Here is a 22,006-nt window from a genome sequence, read left to right on the forward strand (position 1 = left end):
AGTTTGCACACGTCTATTTGTATGTGAGTATGGTCGCACTGTGTCGAGCTCTTGTGTGACCGAGATTATATGAGCGTCAAGTTGAGAAGTATTGAATCAAAGGCATTGATATCAGGTGGATCCAACTAGTGACTGATCGTTTGGGCGCAATATGCGCTGTTGTGTTGCCATCATTTTTTATTTATTTAGCCTTACGATACGTTCATTCGCTTTACCAGCAAGTGTATTTATTGCTCATCACCAGCAAGTGTATTTATTGCTTATCACCACGGCAACCACGCATGCGTCTATTATGAATGCACTTCTCGTGTGTGACAGAAAAGTATGTCTTTAGTACACGGAGGGTCAGAACTGTTGTAGTTTCCCCTGTTGCAAGTAAAGAGTCAACGATCGATCGTTGCAAGTAAAGAGTCGAGCGCTCGTGTTATTTGACTGTAACCCTGTTCCCTGACAAAAGTGGGAACTAGACGCTATGCTTCATGCTATGGGGAACTGAAACTGCACTGAAGATTTCCCAGGATTGCTCTTCAGACAAAACATACCTGTCGATGCACCTGTGGCACATCTTATTATAGCATCTGACAGGCATGCATTCTGATGACGTCACTGCCGAGGCTATAAAGTTCAAAGTCAATTTCATTGATGTGTTGCACACATAATCACAGCTGGTCACACCAAAAGGCGTTTCCTCATAGCGCTCAGCGCATCATCTCGTTCCTGCTTTTTCAGGGAACAGGGTTACAGTCAGGTAACCAAATATGAATATGAACAGAATATAAAAGACAGAGGCATCGTGATGCACTGAAACAGTTGAAGCAAATGTGACATATTGTTTCGAAGCTTCTAAACAATCCAACACCCGTCTCTATGGCGACACCTAGTGGTTACTTGCATGTGTTGATCTGAAATAACCTTGTTAAAAAATATATTTTTTAACATCTGTCTGACAACTACATGGTCTTGGTTTTGTAACCTGTAGCCTCCTCATTGTGAATAACTATAGGGTTTTTTTGGTCATGAAAAATGAAGATTAATAAAATAAATAAAGTCACAATGTGTCACATTTGTTGCATAACATTTTTATTAAAAAAAAATGATTGCTCTGCTGATGAAGGACTTTTTTTACATATAATTTCTCCAGCCTTTGAAAACATTCTCCCACAAGGGACACTTGTTGCTGGCATGCACACATATTTTTTAGCAAGTACATACAATTCATGCATTCTGGACAAAAACGCATCTTTGAGGTACTTTTTCACTTATACTGTTGCATCAGCTGTAGCACTGTGTATCGTCTGGGTTTCACGGATACAACTATCAAACAGTTCCCATAAACTGCCCTGGATCTCTGCTGGTGTTGTTGTTAATGATGATGATGATGATGATGATGATGATGATGATGATGATGAAGGGCCTGATGTTGACATTTGTGGCTCTGAATGAGAATTAAAACAACAATTAGTTACAAGGCATAAACTGACAGCATATATGAAGTACAAGTTACATAATTATTCAAATGAAATATCGGCATAAAGTTAGATGAAGACTGAAACTGCTCACCATGAGTTGCTGTATTTGAACACATCAGCAAAAGCGCACTCCATTGTGATGTTTTTTCAGACTACGAAGATTTCACGAGTTCACACGTACATCAAATTAAATGGAGTAAAGATTATGCGTGTTTGGCGTGCTGTCCGGGGGAGGGCTCCGGGCTCGGAATTTGGCCCGAACCCAGAGTATCCCCCCCATGATGAAGATAGTCTAGAACTAGACTGTATTTTATTATGGATTGTGTTGACGTCTAATGAGTTTATTAAATCAAAGTGGGTGGTGGAGGGATGCTAAAAATAAAAACGGTCAACGAAAGAAGGTAAATATGCTGTATATATACACACACCTCTTATCGTTGATTAAATCGATTGGCTTGATATGCTCCACATGTGTTTAATTAGGTTTAATTATCTGAGGGTGCTCCACTTGGGTTTGATTAGGTTACATTATCTGGCGTGCTCCATTGTTTAGATAGGTTTAATTATCTGGACGTGGTCCTCCCGAAATTAGTTACTAAAAATTCACAAAGAAGATCAGAAGATAAAGATAAAAAAATAAAACCTACTTTCAGACAGATACATTGAAAAAAAAATATAGAAATAGTGCACAGCTATTAAAAGTAGCCTACAGGTTCATTATTTTATAAGTTATGTTTGGTTAAGTTTATGCTCAGACAGAGACAGATCAAACTGAATTTAGAACTACAACAATTAGGAAACCCAAACTGATGTCTTCACTGGCTGTCGATGGGTTAATCATATGTAGCCCTATATAAATGTTTTTCATTTAATACAGTGGCTAAGTTTGTGAAGTGTTATATTTAAATATTCACAGTGAAGCTGTGTTTAACACGATTGGGAGTTGTGATTGGGACATTAGTTTTTAGGGGTGATTGACCTATTTAAAACTATAGACTTTCTAAACAGTGTCACAACACTTTGTGATTTTATCTGAATTATATTTCAAACAATGCATACCTTGCTTAGACGGGCATGCAGTGTCAGTAGCAGGCCTAGGTACAGGGGGAATGTTACCATCCTCTGCACCCTCCAAAATGGCAGGATGAGTGCTCCTCAAATGGCGCATCATGGAGGATGTATTGTTGCAGAAAGCTAGCTGCCTATCACAATACACACATCTCACTGTATTTTGTGTTTACAATGGAAATGCTCCCACACCACAGATGTACGGCATCTCTTACATGTAGCCTCCATTTTTATCTATTCTATTACAGTTTTTCTCAGTCGCTTTGGTACATTTCTCGAATCATCCTCGACATTTGCAAAACAGCAAGTGCATTTCTCAAAACAATTCGTACAAATAGCAAAACACCATGGATTACCTGCAAAAGCCAGTCTCTTGCTCAAAATCCTTAGTTCATCTCTCAAAAGTAAATATCTGTGTCAATGAACATGTCAGTGCCATCAGAATGACAAGTCCTTGTGTCATTGTGTATGAATAAGACAGTCAAATTGCTTAGTCATATTGTCAATATAACTGTACTCTGGAGGGATGTTCTGATGTAAATATGGCAAAAATTTTGATGACAATTATTGTAAATTGTAGGTTACACCTTAGTGTATGTGGGAGTTTGAATGCAAGAGACTGGACAAGATTCACATTTATGCTTTTACTGTTTGTACTGTAATTTGTTGACAGACCATGTCATTGCGATACAGAAAGGAAAAGACAGCACTGCATAGCACAAAGAAAAAACCCCCCAGAAAAACAAAAGTAGAAATGTGAACGTCTAACTGAAATGTATAGAAATATGCTTGACATTTTATGACAACTTGTTCAACCATTTTGCATGTAAAGACTTATGCTATGAACTAATGCCTAAATGTCATGGGGGGTAAGACTATTCAACAGAGACCCATTATAATACATGTTGATCAACATGACATAAGCAACTGATAATGTAGGAAACAGAAGAGAATTGTACATAATCATTTGCATGGATGTACACAAGCATTTGCAACTTGTTCAAATAAATGAGAAACTGCTTTTTTGATGTGCACAAGTGACACAATGATGTGAAGATTGAACAGGTAGCTTTGAGAATTTCAATTCTGATCTGAGAAATGTACCAAAGTGACTGAGAATAACTGTAATATATCTATCTATATATCACCTATGAATAATTCTATATATCTAACTTATGCTGTGCTATCTGTCACTATCTAACTTAGTCTATATGAATCTGTCACTATATCTATCCTAACTATCTGTCACTTTCTATACCTATCAGTCAATATATATCTAATTTAAATCTTGCCTAAATATAACTAACCAGAGTGCACTATAAATCTCCCTTATATCACAAAATCACTGCTATCACAAAATCTCTCTCCTCTCACAAAAACCCACGAGGTGAAGATAGATTAACTTCACTTTTAAACTCTGGGGAATTAGGTTCATACAGATGTGTGACTGTGTGGTTTGTTCCCGCCCCTTTCAATCAAATGCAGTTTCAACCACCTGATGAAACACTTGAAGCTTCATTTAGCCATAGTCACGTGACATAGGTGTTTTGAATCAAAGTTCGGAGCAGTGTTTCGAAACATCTGCGCTTCGGGATCTCGACAAAGCTTTGAAACGTCAGTTTCGTGTCAGCCATAATTAGGTAAACCCCAACAATGATGGATCAAGGCTGGGTGTTGTATCATGTTTTTCAGTTCGTTTGAAAATCGTTTGTAGGATATCGGGTAATGAGAAAGAAGATATTTGTGCATGTTGGATGAGGAGCTTTTTTTATAAACTTGAGAAACTTTAAGCATTAAACAAACAATGAATAAATTAAGGATAGATAGATAGATAGATAGATAGATAGATAGATAGATAGATAGATAGATAGATAGATAGATAGATAGATAGATAGATAGATAGATAGATAGATAGATAGATAGATAGATAGATAGATAGATAGATAGATAGATAGATAGATTTTAGATGTCTCTTTCCTAACACACACAAAAACCCCGCCGTCTAATGCAAACCACAGATTAGTGGGTGGACAAGTCGGGTTCTCCTTAGTGTTTAATGAGGTGGTAACATCCATTATCGATTGTTTATCATGTGATGGAGATGATATACTGTATAAGTGACCTCCAGGGTACCCTGTTTACTCATGGTTTTATTAATGATTCAATGCCACATCTTATCAAGCAGAACAAATGCCAGCAATTTGAGAAAAGAGGGAATTACAGGCTTTGCAGCATACACTTTTTGTCTTGACCATCTAACTATAGCTGATTAAGTAATATTAGCAATTATCGATGTTCTTGATTAAATTTCACAGTTGAGTGAGCATTGTTAATGAATGTATATTAATGTAATATGGTTTAGAAAGGCTAAAAAATATATCATGTCTTGCTGGTAAATATTGAAGGTGATATCTGCATTTTAGATCAAGTAACTAGACCATGAATAAATTGGCTACCATATTCAAAAAATCCGTTTGCCCTCCTTAAGCTAGTAGGCTATGATGTGATTGTGTAGGGCTCTTGACCAAGATGTTCTACCATATTTTCCTAAGCTAGCTTTGACCAGCTAGAAACCAGCTAACATTTCAAGCTAAATGTATTTGTTTTTTCCAGCAGGTCTGATGGTTGAATGTGAAAAGATTTTTGAATAAAGACATGAATAACAAAGTGATCCTTGACTTTTACAGATGCTTCCACATGCATGATGTCCGAATGGATCACATGGTCACCATGCAGTGTGTCATGTGGTGCAGGTGTGCGCTCTAGGGAGCGCTATGTAAAACAGTTTCCTGAGGATGGCTTTCCTTGCACCCTTCCCACTGAAGAGACAGAGCCATGCACAGTCAATGAGGACTGCTGTGAGTATTACTGTTGGCACACAAGCCAGATTCATTGAGAAATTTTACACATTACAGAAATTTTGTTTAGCTTTAATTCTTAAAGGTCCTGACAAATCAAGGTCCTTCATAAAACAATGCACTACAACTAATCTAATGAAGTCTAATATACTCTGCCTGAAAGGAGCTTTCTGTTCATTTCTGTTTCATTTCCCAAAAATGAAACTTTGATGTTTATCTGCTTACCCCCAAGGCATCCAATATATAGGTGGCTTTGTTTCTTCAGTAGAACACAGATGATAATTTTAACTCCAACTGTTGCAGTCTGTCAGAGTATGAGAACTATGAGAGTATGAGAACTATGAGAGTAAAAAAATATGCATATATAAATCCATATTAAACCCTGCGGCTCTTGACGACACGTTAATGTCTTAAGACACAAAACGATCGGTTTGTGCGAGAAACCAAACAGTATTTATATCATGTTTTACCTCTAATACACCACTATGTCAAACAGTGTTCACTGTGCGATCACTTCCGGTGAGTGAGGTCAATGTACACGATAGAGAGATACTCGCGAGAGATCACTTCCGGCACTATATGTCTATGCTAGGGTGACCATATTTTGATTACCGAAAACCAGGACACTCGGCCCGGCAATGAGATACTCAAATGATACTCGAAGTTTACTCAAAGGTTCCTTATTAATTTCAATACATTTAAAGTATGCCCACTCTGTATGGATAGAAAATTGTTATATTAGGGCCAGGACATGTCCTGGGAAAACAGGATGTTTGGTCACCCTAGTCTATGCACGAGATTGTGTCCTGACCTCACTTACCGGAAGTCATTGCGCACAGAACGCTGTTGGGCACAGTGGCGTATAAGAGGTAAAAAATTATATAAATACTGTTCGGTTTCTCACACAAACTGGTCGTTTCGTGACCTAAGACATCAACATGTCGTCATGAGCCGCAGGGTTTAATATGGATTTGTATGTGCATGTTTTTTACTCTCATAGTTCTCATACTCTTATGTGTTACCATTCACATGCATTATACGACTGACAGACTGCAACGGTTGGAGTTAAACATCTTAATTTGTGTTCTACTGAAGAAACAAAGGGGTAATGCCCTGGGGGTAAGTAGAAAAACAAAACATTTTCATTTTTGGGTGAACTATCGCCTTAAATGCATGAATGTTTCGCCGATTATTACTAAGTGACCCAGATCTACAGTATATCTAGCACGGATTGATCTCTACCTGTCGCGATAATATAAAACTGGTTGTTGCATTCAACCACATAATAATGACCCACATTTTGTCACTTTTGCTTTATGTGTGCAGACATTTTTTAGTCATTCTGAGTCATAACAGCCATGTGACTGGCAATAAAGGCCATCCCTTTATGTGAACTCCCTGCTACTGACAGAGGGGGAAAAAATTATTTCACAAAAATAAACAAAAAACACCCAAAAAATAGTTTCTGTAAAATCACAATAATAACCTTATTTTCCATGTATAATTATTTAGCATTTTTAGGCCTAACTGTCTAGACTAACCAGCCAATCCCTTACAGTTTATTTTAGTAATATGCCAAAAAGTTGTTTTAAGCAAAAAAAATTGTTGATAAAAGTTCTTCTCCCACTGACAATTATATGTATATGTTTCTACTGGTGTAGCTCCAAGCAGTTGCATGGTTACTGAATGGGGTGAATGGGATATATGCAGTGCCACCTGTGGGATTGGAATGAAAAGACGGGAACGGATGGTGAAAATGCCCCCGTCTGATGGCTCCATTTGTGGGGCTGAGGTGGTGGAAGCAGAGAAGTGTATGATGCCAGAATGCCGTAAGTGCCAATACTCAAATGCATGCCGACATAATTATGCACAACCATGTACGCCCAGTTTAACATATTCACACACATTCACAGGTATATTAACAGATTTCCACGCATGTATGTGAATGTTTATGTGGACATTATTTAATATATTAATATACATACATGGCCAAATTTGTCCAGTTGTTGTCCACAATTACTTATACAACGATCAGGCATAGCTAGATAACTGTGTCAGAGCATCTCCAAAACTGCAGTGATCAGTATCTATTAAAAGTGGTCCAAGGAAGAAACAGTGGTGAACTGGCGACAGGGTCATAGGTGGCCAATGCTCATTGATGCACGTGGGGAGCGAAGGCTGGCCCGTGTGGTCCGATCAAACAGACAAGCAACTGTAGCTCAAACTGCTCAAGAAGTAAATGCTGGATCTGATAGAAAGATGTCAGAATACACAGTGCATCGCAGTTTGGTGCGTATTGGGCTGTATAGCTGCAGACCTGTCAGGGTGCCCATGCTGACCCCTGTCAACTGCCGAAAGTGCCAACAGTGGGCACGTGAGCTTCAGAACTGGACCACGGAGCAATGGAAGAAGGTGGCCTGGTCTGATGCATCACGTTTTCTTTTACATCATGTGGATGACGGGGTGCATGTGCATCACTTACCTGGGAAACACATGGCTCCAGGATGCACTATGGGAAGAAAGCCGGTGGAGGCAGTGTGATGCTTTGGGCAATGTTCTGCTGGGAAACCTTGGTTCCTGCCATCCATGTGGATGTTTCTTTGACACGTACCACCTTTCATGGAAACGGTATTCAATGGTGGCTGTGGCCTTTTTCAGCATGCACCCTGCCACAAAGCAAAAACGGTTCAAGAATGGTTTGAAGAGCACAACAATGAGTTTGAGGTGTTGACTTGTCCTCCAAATTCCCTAGATCTCAATCCAATTGAGCATCTGTGGGATGTGCTGAACAAACAAGTCCAAACCACGGCACACCTTCAGGAGTCTAGTGGAGTCCATGCCTCGACGGGTCAGGGCTGTTTTAGCAGCAAAAAAAGGGACCAATACAATATTAGGAAGGTGGTCATAATATTATGCCTGATTGGTGTACACACACTCATGCATAACTACATATTCACACAAAACACAAGTAGTGAACACCACTTTAACATATTCCAATAACATAACCATCCGGTTGAAGAACGGTCATCACGCAGGAGACGGGTTAGTTCATGTCGATGAGGCCTTTAGAGTCTAGTTGACACGGTTTCTGCTGACACTTCAGGGCAGCGTTTGACGCGTCTAGGTGCAGGTTCACCATCTGATTTGGAAACGGCCCGGATCCGGCTGACAACAGTAAACCTTGAGATAAACAGAGAGACTAATATTAGCGTAGATGCCATTCTTTTTATGATGTAATGAGTACATCAGGTGTTATGGGAAGTGTTCCCGGTTCTGGCTGACCTAGTTAATGCAGCCTAAAATAATAATTTAACTGATTTGAATAATATAAATTGATAATGTTCAATGTGTATGCCATAGTAAAGAGATGTGTTTTTAGTCTAGATTTAAACTGACAGAGTGTGTCTGCTTCCCAAACAATGCTAGGAAGACTGTTCCAGAGTTTAGGTGCTAAATAGGAAAAGGATCAACCGCTAGCAGATGATTTTGATATTCTAGGTATATCAACTGGCCAGAATTTTGTGACTGCAATAGACGTGATGGAGTATAATGCGTTAAGAGCTCGCTCAAGTACAGGGGAGCTAAACCATTTAGTGCTTTATAAGTAATTAGCAAGATTTTAAAATTGATACAATGTTTAATAGGGAGCCAGTGCAGTGTTGACAGAACCAGGCTAATATGGTCATACTTCCTGGTTCTAGTAAGAACTCGAGCTGCTGCGTTTTGGACCAGCTGGAGTTTGTTTATTAAGCGAGTAGGGCAACCACCCAGTAGAGCATAACAATGATCTAGCCTTGAGGTCATGAACGCATTAACTAACTGTTCAGCATTTTGCATTGAAAGCATGTGCCGTAATTAAGATATATTTTTAAGATGGAAGAATGCCGTTTTACAGATGCTAGAAATGTGGCTTTCAAATTAGAGATTGGTATCAAAGAGCACACCCAGGTTCCTAACTGACATACATACATGTGAATATTAATAAAACATACATAAACATTCACATTACAATATTCACACACATATTCACATGTATCCCAACATTAGCATATTCAAGCAGAATACATGGCCATTTATACAGAAAACACATCCTCATGCCTCCAGTCCTCAGTGTTATTATGCTGCATTTTGTTTGTGTATAGATACTATCCCATGTTTACTGTCCCCGTGGTCGGACTGGAGTGACTGCAGTGTGACATGTGGTAAAGGCACACGGACACGTCAGCGCATGCTAAAATCACCTGCAGAGTTGGGAGAATGCAGTGAGGATCTGGAACAGTTGGAGAAATGCATGCTGCCAGAGTGTCGTAAGTTGCGCATACTCTTTCTCTATCACACACAAACGCACATTCTTGAATATGTGGTTTGTAATGGCTTTTATACTGTTTAAACTGTATATATCATGAATCCTCCTCCAAAGCAAATATTAAGTGGCAATATTAGCTATTGGAGTTTGCATGGATCTACACTTTGAAAATTCACCCAAAATAGCAGACCATCCAAGTATCTGTGGGATACTCACTTCAATATGCTATGATTTTGGACACAAAATCATAATCTCTAATTATAATCACTATTGTAATCTCTGATGCTATTTAGGACAGATAATATGCAAATTAGGATGCAGGGTGTATCTCCAGGAACAGGGCTAAAGATTATTGCGATTCACAGTCAACTTGTTTATTGAACTGTTGTATAAATGCAATATCGCACTCTCAAGGCCTGTTCACACCGGGACGATTTTCGCGCGCGTTTATCGCCGACGTTTAACGCCTCGTGACTAAACAATGGGTGCCAATGTGGGTGTGCACACCGACGCGTAAAACGCCAGGCGTAAAAGCGTCATTTGAAAAAAAACGCCTCGGGTTCGTTTTTTTATTTTGACGCGGCGCGTTAAAAACTGGCCGACCAATGAGATCAGCGCTTTTGTTCACGTGCCTGGAGCTGCTGAAGTGACAGTAAAACACGACTTGGTGGCGCTCAAGCACAAAATCGGTCTTGCCGAGCACAGAAGAAGATGGGCTGCTAATGCTGCTTGCCAGTTAGCAACAAGTGTGTGAATGGTTTTGCCATAGACATAATATATCTGTGGTTTTGGCAAGCACGTAAATACTGTCTCTCCTTTTCTTCTGTGTGACAAGCGAGTGTCAGAAGCTTAAAGTGCCACAGCACCACCTTGTGTACCGGGAGCGCATCTACTGAATGTGCACGTTCACTCGGCGCATCGCCAGTGGAAATCGCTTGGGTCTGAACACTCAAGATGCGCCGAAAAACGTCACGAAAAACGCTGGCGATAAGCGTGTGCGATATTCGTCCTGTTGTGTACAGGCCTTCAATCATGCTGTTGTTCTGAATTCTTACTTGTCTGAGTGAAGAATCCTTTAGAAACATACACAACCAAAACATATACATATTATTTTACTCGAATACTGAATTGTCTCTTTTTGAGATAATGAGATCTTGGTAACACTTATTAACACAACATTAGTTAAAGGGTTAGTTCATCCAAAAATGAAAATTCTGTCATTAATTACTCACCCTCATGTCGTTCCCAACCCGCAAGACTTCGTTCATCTTCGGAACACAAATTAAGATATTTTTGATGAAAACCCGAGAGCTCTCAGGCCCCTCCATTGACAGAAATGTAATTAACACTTTCAAGGTCCAGAAAGGTAGTAAAAACATTGTTAAAATCGTCCATATGAATCGTCTATATTTTGTTGTATGAATATCTGAGCATGCAATATATCAAAAGAAAGAGCAGACCCCTGCTTTTAAACAAAAACAAAAAAAAGACAAAAGTTTTATTCTAGCTTCATGCATTCCTTTTTTTATCAACACTTAAATATGGGTAAGGTTCATTAAAAAAAGCTACATTTTGAACAAAAAGCTGAGAAAATCAAGTTTTTAATCTACATCCAGATCAGATTCAGAGCAATGATCAAACACAGATGGAGTAGATTGAGTCTATCGACACCCCCTACTGCTTGCACAGTCCTATAGATTGTTCTGGGTCGACATTTTATTCAGTAACATTAGGCAGTTTTGATTTATATGTTTAATGTTGATGATCACGTTATTTTACATATGCATCTGCTTATATATGAACGCTTGTTTTTTTTTGCGTCTTCTTCGCCTGTGTTTTGATCAGGAGATTATGTACTCATTCAGAAGATGCGCAATAGTGTCCCCTAGCGTATACATTGAAAACACGGAAACACTGAAAATTCAGTGTTTGGCAGGGAAGCGTTTTCTCACAAATAACGGAAAATTATGTGTTTGGCAGGGAAGCGTTTTCTCACAAATAACGAAACATTCTGTGTTTGGTGGGGAAAGAGTTAAGGCAACCATTATTTTAGAATGCATCACCTTATTGTCACGTGAAACAACAGCCACAATAGTGCTTTATGACAGATGTATTGCTTTTATTTAGTTTTTCCTTTTTTATTCAAAATATTCACAAATTTGGTAACATCATGAAGTATCTGATATTCCGATTCAAATATGTTTGCGTGAAAGTGTTTTGTCGTTTAAAACCCTTTATAATGATCTTTTTTTTTATAATGTGCAATGGGCTACGGCGTGTTAGTTTGCACTGTAATTCAGAGAATTGGATCTGTCGGATTAACATAAATTAAATTCCCCCACTTCCCCCACTCCCGAAATACATGAAAGTAAGTGACCGGTGAACTGGGAGAAGAATAGAGTAAACAATATAGTTACCTATACAATGTGTATCTGATTATTATTGCTGCTTCCTTATACATCAGTGTGTATTTTAAATAACTATAAATGTATTGTCTTAAATTTGTAATGAATGCAAACATTCATGTTATTTGTAATTAAGGTTACACGTTTCATTGGACATAAACTCAGTCAGTAGACACATGTTTTAACTAAATACAGAAATATCTACTTAATCAATGTGTGTGTGAATGAGAAGTGACTAACGAACAAAATATACAAACACAAAATTATAAAAAGCCTTTGAAACCATTCATTTTCAATTACATTTTCTCCTTGTGCTTGAATATTGTCTCATTTAATTTGTCTTTCTCTCTCTAGCGATGGACTGTATGATGTCACAGTGGTCTGAGTGGTCAGAGTGCAGTAAGTCCTGCGGGAAGGGTCACTTGATCCGCACACGCATGATCACCATGGAGCCTCAATTTGGAGGAGATCCATGCCCTGAGACCACACAGAGAAAAGCATGCAAGATCAAGAAGTGTAATCAAGGAGGCTTAAACAGTGAAGAGAGGAAAAGACGCAAAGAAGACCGTAAGAAGAGGAGGAACAAACAGGGAAGGGAAGAGAGCGCAGATGAGCTTGCAGGTGAACATGAACTCTGTTAAAGCAATACTACACTCAAAACTGAACAGTCTCTCATCATTTATTCACTCTCATGCCATCCCAGATGTATATTACTTTCTTTCTTTTATGGAACACAAACTGAGAAAAAAACGTTTTTGTTAAATCTCTGAGTCCATAAATAAAAGTGCCTCAAAGTTGACGCTATAGGCAAAGCGAACATTGCGGTAAATCAAATGACCTCAGTAGATGGTAGGGAGAATGGAAGATACAACCCCAAATCACAAAAAGTTGGGACAGTATGGAAAACGCAAATAAAAAAAAAAGAAGTGATTTCTAAATTTACTTTGACTTGTATTTCATTGCAGACAATATGAACACAAAATATTTCATGTTTTGTCTGGTCAACTTCATGTCATTTGTAAATATGCATCCTTTCCTGTCATTCAGACCTGCAACACATTTAAAAAAAAGTTGGGACAGTAAAGCATTTACCACTTTGTAATGTTGCCATTCCTTTTCACAACACTTAAAAGACGTTTAGGGACTGAAAACACCAAATGATGAAGTGTTTCAGGTGTAATTTTGTCCCATTCTTCCTGCAAACAAGTCTTAAGGTGGGCAACAGTACGGGGTCTTCGTTGTCGCATTTTGCGCTTCAAAATGCGCCACACATTCTCTATTGGAGACAGGTCGGGACTGCAGGCAGGCCAGTCAAGTACCCATACCCTCTTCCTCCACAGCCAGGACTTTGTAATGTGTGCAGAATGTGGTTTTGCATTGTCTTGTTGAAATATGCATGGACGTCCCTGGAAAAGATGTCTTCTTGAAGGCAGCATATTATGCTCCAAAATCTCTATGCACTTTTCAGCATTAATGGTGCCTTCACAGAAGTGCAAGTTACCTTTGCCAAGGGTACTGACACAACCCCATACCATGACAGACCCTGGCTTCTGGACTTGTTGCTGGTAACAGTCTGGATGATCCTTTTCTTCTTTGGTCCGGAGCACACGGCGTCCATTCCTCCCAAAAAATACGTGAAATACTGATTCATCTGACCACAGTACAAGTTTCCACTGTGTGATGGTGCATCCCAGATGCCTCCGAGCCCAGAGAAGTTGACGGCGCTTCTGGACACTGTTAACATAGGGCTTCCTTTTGGCACAGTACAGTTTTAACTGGCATTTGTGGATGTAACTACGTATTGTGGTACTTGACAAAGGTTTGCCAAAGTAGTCCTGAGCCCATGTGGTGATATCGCTTATAGATGAATGATGATTCTTGATGCAGTGCCGCCTGAGGGATCGGAGATCACGGTTGTTCAGCTTAGGCTTGCGCCCTTGTCCTTTACGCACTGAAATTCCTCCAGATTCCTTGAATCTTTTAATTATGTTATGCACTGTTGAATGTGAAATATCCAAATCTCTTCCTATCTTTCTTTGAGGAACATTGTTTTTAAACATTTCAATAATTTTCTCACGTATTTGTTGGCAAACTGGCGATCCTCGGCCCATCTTTGCTCCTAAAGGATTAGACCTTTCTTGGATGCTGCTTTTGTTCCAAATCATAATTACAATCACCTGTTGACATCACCTGTTTCAAATCACATCATTATTTAACCATTTTACCTCATTACTAGCCCTAAATTGCTCCTGTCCCAACTTTTTTTGAAATGTGTTGCAGGTCTGAATGGCAGGAAAGGATGCATATTTACAAATGACATGAAGTTGACCAGACAAAACATGAAATATTTTGTGTTCATATTGTCTGCAATGAAATACAAGTCAAAGTAAATTTAGAAATCACTTCTTTTTTTTTTTTTGCGTTTTCCATACTGTCCCAACTTTTTCTGATTTGGGGTTGTAGAAAGTTCTTACAATGCATTGCAGGGCCTTGTGGTCTGAAGCATTGCAACTGCCAAACCAGACAGTGATGTATGTAGTTAATATGCTATCAATGGTACAATGGTAACATGCTTACAATGGTAAACATGGTAAGGATGGATGAGGTTTGCCCGTGAGGTGGCACTGAGAGACGAATTTTGATAGTATGTGGTGTGTAGACATTGTCTGGCTATCACCAGACCAAGCTCAATTTAAAATGTAATATTGGTCTGGGGAATTTGCTATGTATTTTCTACTGCACAAGAGGCGTGATAAACAAGCATAAATTAAATTACTCTGTACGCAATTGGATAGTCCTTCAACCAATCAGACCACAAGAGGCGTGATAAACGAGCATAATTCAAATGACTCTGTATGCAATTGGATAGTCCTTCCACCAATCAGACCACAAGAGGCGTGATCAACATGCAACGGCCAATCGCTTCTCTATCCGTCATCGTGTTAAACCCGCCAATAGCGAGCCAGGTGGATAAGCCAGTCTGTGATTGGTTCCCGCAAACGTGTAACAGAAGCAGTAGAAATGAATGTACAGTTCCCTTTCAAGGGAACTTGCGCTGTGTCAAAGTGCTGCGGGAACGCCTCTCCTTGATTGCGTCATGAAGCACTCGTGAAATCAGTCCAATGGTGTGACGGGACGCCGTAGGCGGTTAACGTCATTGACCAGGAAGCTATAAAGCACCCCTGAACCAGACAATGTCAGCTTCTGTGTCTTCACAAGCGCTCTGTGTTGGAATCGTTTGTCCAAATATTGTGTGTGTGTGTCAAAAGAAAGATAATGGCGGATCAGTTCAGACAATGGGCATGCTCCAATCCCAAACACATTACACAGAGCAAATGTGTGTCCCCACCCATGATGTAACGAGGACAGGGAGGCACACACATTTGCTCTGTGTAATGTGTTTGGGATTGGAGCATGCCCAGGCAGCCCTCGAGGGGGCTGGCTGTGAGCACTGCGAGAAACTGGCGATGATAACGCTCAGATCCTGCCTGCTTGCGTTCCCCAGCGCTTGGGTCCCGCTGCTGCAGAGGCACAGCGAAGGCTCACATCCTGGGGTTCGCAGATGGATCTAACAGCGGGGTTAGAGACTGGTGTTCCCCTTTCTCTGCCCTTACCTGTTAGATCTGACGCTTCAGTTCACGAGTTAGAAGCACGCTCTGCGGTTTCTTCTCCTCGTGCTGAAGCGCAGTTGCAGCAGCACTCCAGTTCCGAGGAACTGGATGTTGTGAGCCTGGAAAATGTTGATGATTATGAAAGTATTTCGCCACCACATACACACGCTCACGAGGAGCTTTTGGAGGTTGTGACTCGCGCTGTAGCCAGGTTACAAATAGATTGGCCAGCTGTGAAGCAAGAGACTCGTCAGTCAAGTAAATTAGACGAGCGCTTTCTGCCAGCCAGATCACAACCTCCAAAGCGGGGCTTGCCGTTTTTTCCTGATCTTCACACCGAGGTGTTGAAGTCATGGAATAAACCGGCTTCATTTAGAGTTTTCAGTCCAGCGACGTCAGCATATTCAAATATAACTGGACTGAAACAGCACGGTTATGCAGCGGTGCCGCGGGTTGAAGAGACGCTCGCGAGTGGTCTCTCTCCCGACTCTGCATCGTCGCTGAAAGCCCCGCAGCTACCCACTAAGCCAGTGAGAGCAACATCAGCGTTAGTGGGTAGGGCGTATTCGGCGGCAGGTCAGGCGGCCACCTGTTTACACACAATGACGGTTTTACAAGCTTATCAGGCTGACCTGCTGAAGGATATTGATGAAGAATGTGAGGAAGTGGGACGTGAAACGATTGCGGAGATTAGGAGAGCCGCTGATTTGTCTCTTCGGGCTACCAAGGAGACGGCCAAATCCATCGGCCGTTCTATGGCAGCCCTGGTGGCCACAGAGAGACATTTATGGCTAAATTTGTCAGATATAAAAGAAAGAGACAAAAAGTTTTTATTAGATGCTCCTATCGCCCCTGCTGGCCTCTTCAGCGACTCAGTAAATACAGTAGTCGAGAGGTTTCAAGAAGCGAAAAAACAGCATTTCAAAAGTTTCTTCCTCGCAAGTCTCATGTCCTTGGGGCTGCTGGGCGGGAGCAGCTCCAACCGAGTACGTCCTCCTCGTACAGAGCACAGCTGAAGGCAGTCCCCTCCGAGGGGAGGCGGTGTTCACCTCATTACCCGGTGCCCGTCTCCTCTCGGTGCCATCAGGGAGCCGTTCTGCCAACCCTGCCACCTCGTGAGGCAGGAAACGTAGCGGCGCGGGGGAGCTCGCGCCCTCTGAGGAGGGCTCAAAAAGGGTACTTGAGCGCTCAACAAATACCAGAGTCCAGGCTCAAGAGGCTGGTTCCCTTAGTAGATTTTCTGGCAGCGTGAAAACTTCGGCCAAATATCTCAGATTGGGTCCTGCAGACAATAGAAAATGGGTACAGAATTCAGTTTGGGTCACACTCGCCCAGGTTCAACTGGGTGGTATCCACAGTGGTCCGCCCTGAGCAGGCTTTGGTTATGGAACAAGAAGTACAGACTCTTTTGCGAAAAGAGGCTATATAGAGGGTCCCTCCCCACAGCAGAGAGTCGGGTTTTACAGCCGGTATTTATAGTTCCAAAGAAGGAAGGAGGGCTGCGTCCCATTCTAGATCTGCATCAGTTAAATCGCACCGTAAAGAAACTAAAGTTCAAGATGCTCACACTGAAACAGATCATGTGTCAAATCAGATGTGTTGAATCCAGTTAACTTCCAGGATAAATTCTCTTCGGGGGTTAACCCCTTCTACCTTGAAGGTATATGTGGCGGCCATTTCTGCTTACCACATTCCTCTAGAGGGTGCATCAGTGGGTAGACACCCGTGGGTAACTCGCTTCCTCCGTGGTACTCTGAGGCTTAGGCCTGCGGCACGCTCGAGGGTGCCGACCTGGGATCTGGCCGGGGTGTTAGAAGGCCTAGTGTTGGCTCCCTTTGAACCTATTGAAGAGGTGCCGGAGAAGTTTCTCACTTTAAAAACGTTGTTTCTTCTGGCCATCTCGTCTCTCAAGAGAGTCAGTGATCTGCAAGCATTATCGGTTTCTCCCTCCTGTCTTGAGTTTGCACCTGGTATGGTGAAAGCATTTCTGTTTCCCAAAGAGGGATATGTGCCTAAGGTCCCCACTAATGTGGCGGGCCCCATAATGCTGCAGGCCTTTTCTCCGCCTCAAAACCCAGACCAGGAGAAATTAAATTTGCTCTGCCCAGTGAGGGCACTAGATGCTTATGTCCACAGAGCTGCCCTGTGGCGTAAGACTGATCAGTTGTTTGTATGTTTTGGTTCCCCAAGTAAGGGAAAGCCTGCTTCTAAACAGACACTAAGCAAGTGGATAGTCGAGGCTATTTCAATTGCTTTTGAGTCGGCCGGTCAGCCCTCACTGCTAAGGGTCCGAGCCCACTCTACTCGGAGTATGGCTGCTTCTACAGCTTTGTTGTCAGGAGTTTCTCTTCAGGAGGTTTGTGATGCGGCAGCCTGGTCCTCTCCGCACACCTTCGTGAGATTTTATAACCTGGATGTGGCCTCTACTCCAGGATCTCGAGTGTTTGGAACATAGTGTGCGCTACGATTTCACAAATACATGCACTTGGGATTATGGCGGCGTGGGTATTGGGTTCCCGCAGCGCTTTTTTTTTCAATTTTAGTTCCCTTGAAAGGGAATGTCTCAGGTTACGTATGTAACCATGGTTCCCTGAGAGGGAACGAGACGCTGCATTGCTTTGCAATACTCCCGGCATGCCTGTGACCGACTTTTTCGACCAATCAGAAGCTGACATTGTCTGGTTCAGGGGTGCTTTATAGTTTCCTGGTCAATGACATCACTCGCCTACGGCATCCCGTCACGCCATTGGACTGATTTCACGAGTGCTTCATGACGCAATCACGCAGAGGCGTTCCCGCAGCGCTTTGACACAGCGTCTTGTTCCCTCTCAGGGAACCATGGTTACATACGTAACCTGAGACGGTTTCCAGACTAAGTTGCAGGGCGAAATCAAATTGCTGGCAGATCAGGCTGGGTTTACCCAGTCTAGTGTAGACCTGGAAGCTTAGTGATAGTTTTAGAAATAATAGGTTTGTGTAAGAAAAATACTAAACTTTTAAACTACAAACCACCACTTCTGACCAACTGGTAGGATGCTGTGAAGTGTGATATAAGCAAAGAAACTTGCACGAGAAGTAATGCAGAAGCACAGAGGACTGTTACTTTTCACTCACACATAATATTTTGCTTCAAAAGACATTGATTCATCAACTGGAGCTGTATGGATTAACATGTTCGTTTTTGAAGCCTGAATTTTGAGGAACCCATACACTTGCATTACATGGAGATTTTTTTTTTTTAAGCCAGCATAACATTGCTGCTGACTTTCTCCATAAGAAATTCTGCATCATCACATCACCACTAGAGATAATGACAATCTCCTAAGAAAATCAGCTTCAGATGTCAATGAGTATCATAACCAGGGTTGGGAAGGTTACTTTTAAAATGTATTTCACTAGACATTACAAAATAGATGCTTTAAAAAGTAATTTGTAATGTATTTAGTTAGATTACACAAGTTGTGTAAATTAATCTAAATACTTTAGAATACTTTGGAATACTAATAAGGTATGTAACACAAAGGGGCCACCAAACTTAGGACTTGGTTTTCCTCTGCATATTATTTTTAACAAAATTTAGAATTTTGAATAAATTAGTTTTGATTTATTCAGTTTTGAATAAATCTTGCATACAACATGATATAGACAAAATTCTTTTTTTCAAGTATTTTCTGGAATCTAGTGGAGAAAAAAAACAAAACTATCTGCAGGGTGCTAGAGCACAGTTACACAGTTTCAAAACTGATTTTATAACCAAAAAATCAAAAAGCGCCTTTTTTGGGGGGGATTATTACAGCTCAAACAACATATACTTACATGTTTATCGCTTTTAGCAGTGTTTTATGTAACTTAAAGGGTTTACTTTAAAATGACACCAACATTGTGTATATAGACCACTGTATGTGGTTATAGGAAGCTTTTCAATTTGGGTAGGCCAAATCCAGGCGGAAATCCCAAAAATGGTCCCAGAGCTTAAACAAAATAAGAAAAATGTACACATCATGTTAAAAAAATTATTGTGCTTCATGGAAGTTTGTTTCCGCCACTAAATATAAAAATAAAAAAAAGTAATTGTGACTTTTTATCTCACAAATCTGACTTTTTTTTTTCTCAGAATTGCGAGAATTAAACTCGCAATTGCATGTTATAAAGTCAGAATTGTGACTTTTTCCAATTGCTGTTTACATTAATTGCCCATTACAGTTTACATTAATGTTTAAGAGACTTACACTACACTCTCTGTTAGTAAATTAGCATAAAAAACATTGACACTTCCGATTGATTCAGACATTCCCCATTAGTAATTCTGTATCATTACATTGACACTGTGGATACAGGGGCTCTTTGTGCTTCTTTTTTTTTTCACCCGTCAGAGTCATATCATTGTCATTAAATTCGTAATTGAGACTACAGATGGCAATACTCTCTGTTGGCAAATCAGCATCACAACATAACCACTGCAGATGCATTGCAGATGCATTAAATTAACTGATCTTACTGCCACTAACAACAGTTGTATCCGGTCTAAATTTCTTCCAAAAGGATGCAAAATGAAGCCGTGGTCTGGATGGACTGACTGTACCAAGCTGTGTGGTGGAGGAATCCAGGAGCGGCTAATGACGGCCAAGAAGAGATTCAAAAATGCACAACTAAATAGCTGTAAAGACCGAAAGGAGATACGGGCCTGCAATGTCCACCCCTGCTAGGGCTGTACTGAGTGGGCTTGTGGGATGGGACCCAATCTAGATTATGAACAGACTGTGACACAATGTCTTGCAGTAATTTAATGCACTCTGTTCGGGGGTTGGAAAGCTGCAACAGGTAGTCTGTTATTTTGACTTTTGTTTTCTAGAATTTATAGTGACCCAGGCCTTGTCTAGCCTGTAAACGGACGAGAAAACAAGAGGGAGGGTGCTCAGAGTTGCAATGTACTGTACAATTCAGATGTATTAATATTTAAGAGTAACAGCCCTTTGCTTTGAAGTTGTTTTAAAGATTGATTTTTCACAAGCAGGACCATGGCATTAATGTGTTCAGACATGAAATTTAAGAAAATTTCTTCTTTTATACTCTGTGATCCAAACACACACAAACACACATACAGAAAATAGCATCCTTCCAAAAAAAAAAGACTTTTTAAATCACAGTCACAAGAGTCAGTGGTTCAAAGACACCATGTGTTTTATATATATATATATATATATATATATATATATATATATATATATATATATATATATATATATATATATATATATATATATATATATATATATATATATATATATATATATATATATATATATATATATATATATATATACATACATAATATATATATATATATATATATATATATATATATATATATATATATATATATATATATATATATATATATATATATATATATATATATATATATATATATATATATATATATATAAATTACCCCCCCACACACCTTTTTTCTAGCTATTACGAACAGTCCAGAAGAAAAATTGACAAATACACGTTCACATTCAACCTTAATCAAAATGAACAGAAGAGCTAAATTTAAATGCAGCAAACAAGGAATTCAAGAGATTTGAAAAGCAATGCTAAAATTACCATATATGTCCTTTTTTATTTTTTTTATGCTATTTAAACATTTACACATAGCTATTAGCTTGTAACATTTAAACAAAAGGTACAGAAATGTACAAAAACTTTTTGTACATATGGATAGATACTTCTAATATGGAACTATTGACAGCATCTAAATAATGTAAACATTATTATGTATTTACAGCTATAGAAATGTAAAATATAAAAAAAATATTTAATATCATAAATATTTGTATAGTTACATGTTTACCAATTTATAGACATTAGATCCCTTGACCCTACCACCAAACCTAAACAATAATCACTTTTATAGATTATAAAACAAATATATAAAACATAGCAGGCAGAAAGAAATGTATAATGAGAATTTAGTTTCAATATACCATTAAATAGATATGTAATGCTAATTACTAATTGTTGCTGAAATTATAACAAACTCTGTTGCAGTCCTCTCTGCTTTTTTTGTATATTTTATGGTCATTTTGAGTCACACCGTATTGAAAAAAAATATCTTGTGTACCACAGCAAAACAAAATAACATGACAAGTAATGGTTAAATTATTATAAAAATGTTATTAATTTTAAGGTTTTGAAAAGTAGTCTTGTATAACCTTATGTAATCCTTTAAAACATATTGGAACCATAAGTCAAACAGAACATAATTAATTGTTATAATTTCAAA

General features: G+C 39.7%; 1 protein-coding gene across 1 annotated transcript in view; it reads left to right on the forward strand.

The window, feature by feature from the left end:
* The window catches only part of spon1a (spondin 1a), a 329,503-nt gene extending 308,666 nt beyond the window's left edge, over positions 1–20,837 (forward strand). Inside the window, exons 12-16 of the mRNA XM_079824799.1 lie at positions 5,225–5,395; positions 7,057–7,224; positions 9,538–9,702; positions 12,461–12,727; positions 20,260–20,837. Of these exons, the coding sequence (XP_079680925.1) occupies positions 5,225–5,395; positions 7,057–7,224; positions 9,538–9,702; positions 12,461–12,727; positions 20,260–20,423 (935 nt within the window). The 3' untranslated portion in view covers positions 20,424–20,837. The remainder of the gene's footprint in view (positions 1–5,224; positions 5,396–7,056; positions 7,225–9,537; positions 9,703–12,460; positions 12,728–20,259) is intronic.
* The last annotated feature ends 1,169 nt before the right edge of the window (positions 20,838–22,006 follow it).

Source organism: Gobio gobio, assembly GCF_949357685.1.
Source record: "Gobio gobio genome assembly, chromosome: 9".
Lineage (NCBI taxonomy): Eukaryota > Metazoa > Chordata > Actinopteri > Cypriniformes > Gobionidae > Gobio > Gobio gobio.